Genomic DNA, 9,321 nt, shown 5'->3' with positions numbered 1-9,321 from the left:
CCACTATGGTAAAGGGCAGTGGAGGGACTTGGTAGCCTGTGGTCTCTCTACCTCCTTCCCCTAAGGCCCCTAGACAAGCCTCTGGCTTAACACCGCCTGTGTGTCTTCGCGTGGCCGTCGCTGCCGGCCGTCCAGACGGAACACACCTGGATACGTTGACAGGCGCAGTGGGAGCGGCCCGAAGCGGGGCCACCGACTTGCCAGGTGACCCTCAGCACGCACCCGGCCCCGTCTGCGTCTGCGCCCCATTCTTGGAATTGTCACAGGTCCCCTTTCCTAGGACAGGAGGCGCCTGGCAGGAGGGGCCAGAGTCCACCCGGTGTCCACGTGGCCCGCTTGCGCCCGCGATCTCCTTTCTCTGCCCTAGGACACGAGGCACTCAAAGTCAAGAGGAAGAACAGTTCTGCCCAGCGCGGATGCTGAAATTCGGCCTCGTTCGCGGGCAGGCGCCCGCTCGTGCCCCAAGGCTGGGGTCCCGGAGAGCGGCCGGCGCCGGCGGGCCCAGGACCTCAGGCGTCGTGCGCGTGCGCGGGCCCGCCGCAGGGCCGGGAAGGGCGCAAGGCCACCAGGGATGCCCCGCGGCGTCGTGCGCGTGCTCGCCGCAGGGCAGGGAGGGGTGAGAGGCCGCCGGAGGCGTCATGTGGCGTCGTGCGCGTGCGCAAGTCTGCCGCAGGGCCGGGAGGGGCGCGAGGCCGGGGGCGGGCCCGCTGGCGCTCGGAGCCGCTGACGTTGAAGGGCCCGCGCTCCCCAGCCTCCGTCCGGCCGCGGGTTGGCCGCCGCGGGCGCGCTCCGCCCCCTTCCTCGGAGGACGCCCGGACGGAACCGATCGCGGCTGGTTTGAGCTGGTGCGTCTCCATGACGACACGCGCTGTGCTATAAGTAGCGGAGCGGCGGCGCGTCGGCTTTGTCAGTCCCCTCAGCCTCCGCCGCCGCCGCCCCTCTGCCAGAGCTCCGGCGCCACCTCGGGCCGGCGGTCCTCCGCGGGAGGCAGCGAGGCGGCGGGCGGCCGGCGGGCGGCCGGCGGGCGGCCGGCTGACGGGGGCGGCGGGGCGGCCGGCGGTCCTGCGCGCTCGGCGGCGGCATCTCCATGGGGCTAGCCCGCGGCGCCCCAGCGCTCTAAGGTGAGAGGGGGCGCGTCCGGTTGGGAGGCGGGAGGCGGGGGGGGGACGGCCACGTGTCCCTGCGCGGCGGGCCGGAGGCCCGGGGCTGACCCTGTGCCTGGAGCTGCGAGGGACACGTGGTCGTCGCGCCGACCGCGGGTCCCTGACCCCCCTGCCCTCCGGGGCCCGCGTCCCTCCGTGGAGCGGGACTTCGGACCCCCTGATTCTGCGCGCGCCCGGCGGCCACCTTCGCCGCGGCCAGTCCTGCTCGGGATCGCCCCGGCTTGGGGCAGCCAGGGCCGGAGGGGACTGCGTCTCACCTTTTCCGAACCGCGTCAGTGGGGACTCGGAGCCGGAAGCTGCCGGGAAGGCCCGCGGTACTTTCAACCGCTGTTCTTTTTTAAAAACCCATGCGGCCCGCCCGGCAGCAGGTGCAGGAGAGGGACGAGCGGGCCCCAAGCCTCGGGCTCCCGTCGCTCAGCTCACTTTTATCAGCATGAGGCAGGCCATTCTGCCTCCCTGTCGTGGAATTTTCTCTTAGTTTCTGTGTACGGAGGAAACGGCCCGATAGAGCAGTTCTCCGGAGTTGCTGGAGCTCAAGTGTGAGATAGCCTTGTCTGAACTACGGTAGTACATTCTCCATCAGCTGTGCCGTAGAGTCGGCTCTGTGAGGAGTCTTTGAATGACTTAGAGATCTAAGAAAGGTCTAGAAGATTGAGATCCCAGTCCAGGCAACAGACTGATCCGTAGGAGGCAGCCCTTAAGGTTTTCCAAACAAGCTGATTGTGGTGGTTTTGAGAATCCCAAATAATGGGTAAGTGTGGGGAGCAGAACTTTTTAGAAAGGTCTGGGGAGCACAAAGAATGGGTTGACTTTATTTAAAGCCAAAATTGGGCATGATTTAGTTGACTTGTGAAATTTTTTTCAGTTTGCTTAAATTGGTCTCTCTTTTGTAATACTTCCCGGTTGGCAGGAGAGACGTTCCTAGTAGGGGAGTGCTGTCCTGTGCTCACTGACCCATCATTTCGAGTGACTTAGCTATACAGAACACTAAAGGGTGAAATTATTGTGTTGCAGGTTTTCGAATTAAAGCTTTAAAAGATGCTTAACAGTAACATTTCAAAGTAATAATTTCCCAAGCTTAAGCTTGAACATTGCTTTAAAGCTTTTCTAACAAGCTCCTAACTAAAGAGTCTAACAATCTGTTACTGTGTGAACCTGCGTTCAGTGTGGAACATAGACACAACGGATTTGCTGTGCCTTAGACTCTTGACTTCCCCTAGAGGTGGTTTCAGCAACGTAGGAGGTTTACAATGCCAGAAAGTCACATTAGATCAAGTCTTAGAACAAGTTCTTCCGCTGGCTCAGTCGGTAGAGGATGTGACTCTTGATCATGGGGTTGTAAGTTCAAGCCCCACGTTGGGTGTAGAGATTTAAAAAAGTAAATAAAGTCTTAAGAAAGGGGAAAAAAAAAACGCACAACAAAGGACAAGTTGTACCGTGCATGGGTTTGGATTTATGGCAGGCTCGTCCCCCTGGGCCTCTCATAGTGTCCCATGCCAGAGCAAACCACGGTCCCGAACCATTGCCTGGCCTCTCTGCCGTAGGCTGCAGGCACTGAAGCGGGTCGCACAGTAAAAAAAGAAAGTCCTGCCTAGCAGAAATTCTATAGGGTAAAATCAATAATTTGCGTCACATTTCATGAAGACCCAAGGACAGCGGCTCTGAATGTTACGAGCTTTATTTTTGCTTATTCATAATTTGTGTCTGCCTCCTTATTTTTATTCATAAAGTTAGCCAGAAATTAACTTCCATGTGATTATTGTTCATTAACTAAGCAAGGATGAGATGAGATTTGCAGAATTGCTGACTTGATCGCCAACTCTGGTTTAAGAATGCTGATTTCTGATCAGATACAGGAGCTGTAATATATTTTGTTGATAATGAAGATTGCTCACTGTAAAAATACAGGTGTGGGGGGCGCCTGGGTGGCTCAGTGGTTTAAGCCTCTGCCTTAGGCTCAGCTCAGGTCGTGATCTCAGGGTCCTGGGGATGGAGCCTCACATTGGTCTCTCTGCTTAGCAGGGAGCCTGCTTCCCTCTCTGCTTGCCTCTCTGCCTACTTGTGATCTTTCTGTCAAAAAAATAAAATCTTTCTTTGGCATGAAAAATAATGGCATTTCATGACATGAAAATAAAGTAGCATAAAAATGAACTCAGAAAATTCTTAGGAAACTTCAGAGCACTCAGTAAGTTTAGTTTAGACATTTCCACAATGCCTTTCAGTTATTAAAACTTTTGTGAAGACTTTGGGAAAACAGAAGGTAGATGTTTATAAGGCGCCTTTCAGTAATTACTGAAATGTTCTCTTAAGCTTCTAAAGAGTTAATGTATCCCTGAAATCAAATAAACTGGCCATTATAAACAGTTTTTCCATTTTAGTGAAATGAGGATTCTGAAACCTCCTTTCTATAGATTTTTTAGCATGAATATTTGAAGTGCTTATTTTGAGGTATATAGTAGTACACGTAGGATTTTAGCGTTGGGGCGCCTGCGTGGCTCAGTCGTTAAGCGTCTGCCTTTGGCTCAGGTTATGATCCCAGGGTCCTGGGCTGGAGCCGCCATCCGGCTCCCCTGCTCAGCAGGAAGCCTGCTTCTCTCTCTCCTCCTCCCCTGGCTTGTGTTCCCTCTCTCACTGTCTCTCTATCAAATAAATAAATAAAATCTTAAAAGATTTAGTGTGTTGCTTTGAGAAAGTCTAGTGTTGAATCTGCAGTGTCCTTGGATAGTGGAGAGGTTTATGGAATCCTGTGGCTTACGCCCGGAAGGATGGGATTCTGAAGTCCAGTGAGTGAGCGAGCGATCTCCGGAACGCGCCTGTGCAGCCCTGCTTTCTGGGTGCTCACATCACAGTCCGTGCCTGATCTTTCCATCTGATGCCTTCCTAAGGTGGACAGCAGATTCGGTGTTGATCAGACCATTCCCCCTGCTGCACTGGGGCGCACGCATCCTCAGCGGGATTTGGAATTCCGGAGAATTGCCTTTGTGAGAAATTGGCCACCATTTCTTTAAGTTCCATCTCTTCTTAGTTTTCCATGTAAGTATTCATGGTTGTTGTAGGTTATTGTTAACAATTACTGAGTGTTGGGGCTCCTGGGTGGTTCAGTTAGGCCTGTGCCTTAGGCTCAGGTCATCCTGGATGGAGCCCCACATCTGGCTCCCTGCTCAGCAGAGAGTCTGCTTCTCCCTTTCCCTCTGTCCCCCTCCACCCCCCCCGAACGGTCTCTCTCAAATAAATATTAAAAAAAAAAAAAAAATTAGCTGAGTATTGCTATGGCTTCTGAGTAAATTTTTTCACCTTATTTGCAGTTTGTTACGTTTTGGAGGAACTCCAAGAAACCATGAACAACTTCAGTAATGCGGAATTAGACTGCCATTTCCTCGATGAAGGCTTTACTGCCAAGGATATTCTGGACCAAAAAATTAATGAAGTTTCATCTTCTGTAAGTTTAAGTCCGTGCTAGCAGTGCAGCTTTAAAAATCATGGGCACCTGAGTGAGAAACTTGAGTGGGGTCTTAAGGAATTAGAATGGAACATGGCATGTTAGGTAATTCAGAATTTATTAGCTACGAATCACTCTGTGGTAATAGTGACCAGGGTAAAGAAAAGTGGGTTCCTTGAGACTGATGGGAACGACAGGGGGAGGCTGCATGTGGGAGTGTGATTAGGCTGCTAATGAGTTCCCTGCAACCACTCTTGCTGTAGGATGATAAGGATGCCTTCTATGTTGCCGACCTGGGAGACATTCTAAAGAAACATCTGAGATGGTTAAAAGCTCTTCCTCGGGTCACCCCCTTTTATGCAGTCAAATGCAATGATAGCAGAACCATAGTGAAGACCCTTGCTACCATTGGGACAGGATTTGACTGTGCCAGCAAGGTAAGCAAAGCAGCGGGACTCGGGAATGATGATCTCAGAAGGCCCTGGTGCTCCCAGCAGGGCAGGTCAGAGTTGGGTTTCTTGGGCAATAGACAGCAGTGAAAGTGGGGGGACTGAATTCCCATTTTCCTGTTTCTTTCTTTGATTGGCTTCATATATATAAATAACATACTGCTGTTTTTCAGACTGAAATACAATTGGTCCAAAGTCTTGGGGTGCCTCCGGAGAGGATTATCTATGCAAATCCTTGTAAACAAGTGTCTCAGATTAAGTACGCTGCCAACAACGGAGTCCAGATGATGACTTTCGATAGTGAAGTTGAATTGATGAAGGTTGCCAGGGCACATCCGAAGGCAAAGTGAGTTGACTCCTCGTTTGCGGGCAGGTCACATACGGAATCTACACGTTGTGTCAAATTCAGGTTTCCAGTTTCAAGATTTCTATACTTGAGTATAAAGTATAGGAGTGTGCTGGATCAGAGGCAGAGGAGAAAATCTTAAATCCTCTTGATGAATAAAGCTGTAGGAGAGTCTTGGGGCGCCTGGGTGGCTCAGTCGGTTAAGCGTCTGCCTTCTGCACAGGTCGTGATCCCAGGGTCCTAGGACTGATGGGGGAGCGGAAATCTGCTTCTCCTTTTCCCTCTGTTCTCTCTGACTCTCTCCCAAGTAAATAAATAAAGATTCTTTTTTTTTTTTTTTAAAGATTTTATTTATTTGACAGAGAGAAATCACAAGTAGGCAGAGAAGCAGGCAGAGAGAGAAGAGGAAGCAGGCTCCCTGCTGAGCAGAAAGCCCGATGTGGGGCTCGAACCCAGGACCTGGGATCATGACCTGAGCCCCACTGAGCCACCCAGGCGCCCCAAATAAATAGAGATTCTTAAAAAAAAAAGTATGAGACTCAAATCAGAGGGCATCAGCCACAGATGCTTTTTATTATAATCATGGCTATCAGTGGTCTTCTGTCGGGGGAAATTTCATACACTTTTTCTGCGTCTAGGTTGGTTTTGCGGATTGCCACCGATGATTCCAAAGCAGTCTGTCGCCTCAGTGTTAAATTCGGTGCCACACTCAAAATCAGCAGGCTTCTCTTGGAACGGGCGAGAGAGCTGAATATTGATGTCATCGGTGTCAGGTGAGATCTTGGCGGTGGCACAGAGACTAAGATACTGGACAGTGCACATCTCAGGTTTTTCTTCCACTATAAATAGTGATTTTCAGAAATAGCATATTCTCCTTTCTTTGCCCCAGCTTCCATGTGGGAAGTGGCTGCACCGATCCTGAGACCTTTGTGCAAGCCATCTCCGATGCCCGCTGTGTCTTCGACATGGGAGTGAGTATACGTAAACCCAGTTCTGGGCTGTGGGCTGGGGAGCGGGGCTGACGGTAACGAGCCTCAGTTCTAGAATTAACCTTTTCCAGAAGTCATTCCATATTCCAGAGGCTTAAACCCAGCTGCTGCATACATTTTTACGGCTTGTTACCGATCTGGCTGCTCGATTGACTTGACTTTCTTGACTCTAGGCTGAGGTTGGTTTCAACATGTATCTGCTTGATATTGGTGGTGGCTTTCCTGGATCTGAGGATGTGAAGCTTAAATTTGAAGAGGTAATTTATAACAGAAATACAGCTATTTTAGCAAGTTCCATTTTCATGTATTTCCAAACTTAAGTGTTTTAAGTAATAACAAAAGAAATTGTACAAACATAAAAATGTTTTGGTATATTTTCAGTGAGTTCTGTTATGTAAAATTGTATTTAATGTGCTTTGGTTTTCTTAACCACAGTTCGTTTCCCCCCAGATTGTGGGAAATAGTTGATTAGGTAGGAAAGAGCATGCAGACTTCCGTACATCATTACCCAAATAGGGTTTTCTAAATTTTGTACTTTTGAACACTAATTGTTTCAGTCAGTTACGAAGTTTAAATGGACATCTTACTAAATATGGGCCATTTTGCAGTGGTTGTTTATGAAATAGATCCACCTTCTTGTTAACAGTTTTGTGAGATGAGCAGAGTAGAGTCTGTCCTGTTGACGTGTATTTGGTAGATTAAAATATTTAGGCACCTTCATACCTCAGTAAGCAGTAATAAATTTAAAGTGTTGTTTGATAGAATCCTACCCATCAAATCCCAAAGGGAAATCCACGTGGAACCACAGGGAGATGCCGCTGTCGGTTTTTCTTTCGCTGCTGTTGCTTGACAGTAAACCTGCCTGCTGCTGGCGTCCGTGACCTGCCTGCTGCTGGCGTCCTGTCACGGCACTGGTTTTCTCTCTGCGGTGAGCTCCCCTTGGTGACAGCCCTCACTGTCTCTTGCAGATCACTAATGTCATCAACCCAGCCCTGGACAAGTACTTCCCGGCCGACTCGGGCGTGCGCGTCATAGCCGAGCCGGGCAGATACTACGTTGCGTCCGCCTTCACGCTCGCAGTTAACATCATTGCCAAAAAACTCGTTTTAAAGGAACAGACAGGCTCTGATGGTACGTATAAAGGCCGAGTCATCGCACACATGGCTATACGGTGGTACAGAAAGTGGTAATTGAGACTCTGGTGTCCTTCCAGATGAAGAGGAGTCCAGTGAACGAACCTTTATGTATTACGTGAACGATGGTGTGTACGGATCGTTCAACTGCATCCTCTACGATCACGCCCACGTGAAGCCCCTCCTGCAGAAGGTACCCTCTGAGCACGGTCCGCGTGGCAGTGAGGCTGTGGTTGTAATGAGGCAGCTAGATAACGTTTTTCTCTCTCGGTGCAGAGACCCAAACCAGATGAGAAGTACTATTCAACCAGCATATGGGGACCAACGTGCGACGGCCTGGATCGCATTGTCGAGCGCTGCGACCTGCCCGAGATGCATGTGGGTGATTGGATGGTGTTTGAAAATATGGGTGCCTACACTGTCGCTGCTGCTTCTACTTTCAATGGGTTCCAGAGACCGACCATCTACTACGTGATGTCGGGGCCGACGTGGTTAGTGACGACGGCGCGTATTTCTGGTTTGATAAGAACAGATTTCTCCTGGGGTTTCTGCTGGCTCTTGCCTGGTTGAGTCAGAAGAAAATCATCTTGTTTAGGTGTAAATACTAAAAAGGTTTTTTAAAAATAGTTCATTTTCTGCCTGCATTAAGAATATATGCTTGAGGAAATTTGGAAAATATAAGTGGAAGATCCCTCTGGTGATATTAATCTGTATTCTCAGTTTTTTTTTTTTTAAAGATTTTATTTATTTATTTGACAGAGAGCGATCACAAGCAGGCAGAGAGGCAGGCAGAGAGAGAGGAGGAAGCAGGCTCCCTGCTGAGCAGAGAGCCCGATGTGGGACTCGATCCCAGGACCCTGAGATCAAGACCTGAGCCGAAGGCAGGGGCTTAACCCACTGAGCCACCCAGGCGCCCCTATTCTCAGATTTTTATAGAGGTGTAACTCTTTCAAAAAAAAAAAAAAAAGCCTGGGGTATTTCTGTGTAAATAGAATATTGTCACGAATGCACATGACTTGTGCTTTCCCTGTCACTGAAAAGGTGGTCCTGAAGACAGGCTTGCTTCTGGAATGTGCTGACTCGCTTCCTGGGGATGTAGTGACCAAGGGAGCACACAGGCTCTCGGGGAAGGGACGCTTGGGAGGCCGCCCAGTTCCGGGGGACTTGGGGTTTCTGAACCTGCCACTTCTATCTCTCAGGCAACTGATGCAGCAGATCCAGAGTCGCGACTTCCCGGCCGAGCTGGAGGAGCCAGATGCCAGCCCCCTGCCCGTGTCCTGCGCCCGGGAGAGTGGACTGAAGCGCCCCCCGGCCACCTGTGCCTCCGCCAGCATTAACGTGTAGGTGCCGCTCCTGTAGCTGTTAGCTTCGAGTTGAGCTTGGATTGGGGGACCGGGGGGGACCGTTTAACTTAATTCCTGCTAGTTTTGAGATGTCTGTAAGTAGGGTCGGCACGGACGCAACAGTGTGGAAGACGAGGAGATGGGGTCACTTATCTGTGTTCCTATGGAAACTATTTGAATATTTGTTTTATATGGATTTTTATTCAATTTTCAAACATGCTACTAAGGGGCGCCCCTCCGCTGCTGAGCAAGCGTTTGTAGCTTGTACTTTGGCAGAACGGGCCAAAAGCTTAGTGTTGTGACCTGTTTTAAAAATAAAGTATCTTGAAATAATTGGGCATTGGAGAGTTTTTACAGTGTGTCCATTCCCAGTGGCTTGCCTCAAATGTTTTATAAGTGGGAATTCGTCCCAGAGAACTTAGAAGTTGGTGGTTTTCAGTGTTTTGAAAGTGCATTGAA

General features: G+C 50.1%; 1 protein-coding gene and 1 non-coding gene across 2 annotated transcripts; both read left to right on the top strand.

Moving 5' to 3' along the window:
• Positions 1-936: 936 nt before the first annotated feature.
• Positions 937-9,195, top strand: ODC1 (ornithine decarboxylase 1). Its single transcript, XM_047746282.1, has 12 exons — positions 937-1,121; positions 4,049-4,196; positions 4,470-4,602; positions 4,866-5,039; positions 5,225-5,397; positions 6,036-6,170; positions 6,287-6,368; positions 6,560-6,643; positions 7,355-7,517; positions 7,600-7,712; positions 7,796-8,010; positions 8,719-9,195. The coding sequence occupies exons 3-12, from the start codon at positions 4,501-4,503 to the stop codon at positions 8,861-8,863; spliced, it is 1,386 nt and encodes a 461-aa protein (XP_047602238.1). The 5' UTR covers positions 937-1,121; positions 4,049-4,196; positions 4,470-4,500; the 3' UTR covers positions 8,864-9,195.
• LOC125110184 (small nucleolar RNA SNORA42/SNORA80 family) lies at positions 2,603-2,737 on the top strand. The gene has a single exon (XR_007130506.1). It is a non-coding gene; the product is annotated as a small nucleolar RNA SNORA42/SNORA80 family (small nucleolar RNA).
• Positions 9,196-9,321: the final 126 nt, after the last annotated feature.

This window comes from Lutra lutra, chromosome 9 (assembly GCF_902655055.1).
Source record: "Lutra lutra chromosome 9, mLutLut1.2, whole genome shotgun sequence".
Classification (NCBI taxonomy): domain Eukaryota; kingdom Metazoa; phylum Chordata; class Mammalia; order Carnivora; family Mustelidae; genus Lutra; species Lutra lutra.
Note: the sequence above shows the minus strand (reverse complement) of the source record. Positions and strands in the feature narration are given on the sequence as shown.

What these genes read in the sequence shown, in the direction of transcription:
- ODC1 (XM_047746282.1), top strand. Translation starts at nt 4,501, where the DNA reads ATGAACAACTTCAGTAATGCGGAATTAGACTGCCATTTCCTCGATGAA. An exon ending in GCTGTGTCTTCGACATGGGA is followed by an intron (nt 6,369 to 6,559) that starts GTGAGTATACGT and finishes TCTTGACTCTAG; the next exon opens with GCTGAGGTTGGTTTCAACAT. An exon ending in GTGATGTCGGGGCCGACGTG is followed by an intron (nt 8,011 to 8,718) that starts GTTAGTGACGAC and finishes TCTATCTCTCAG; the next exon opens with GCAACTGATGCAGCAGATCC.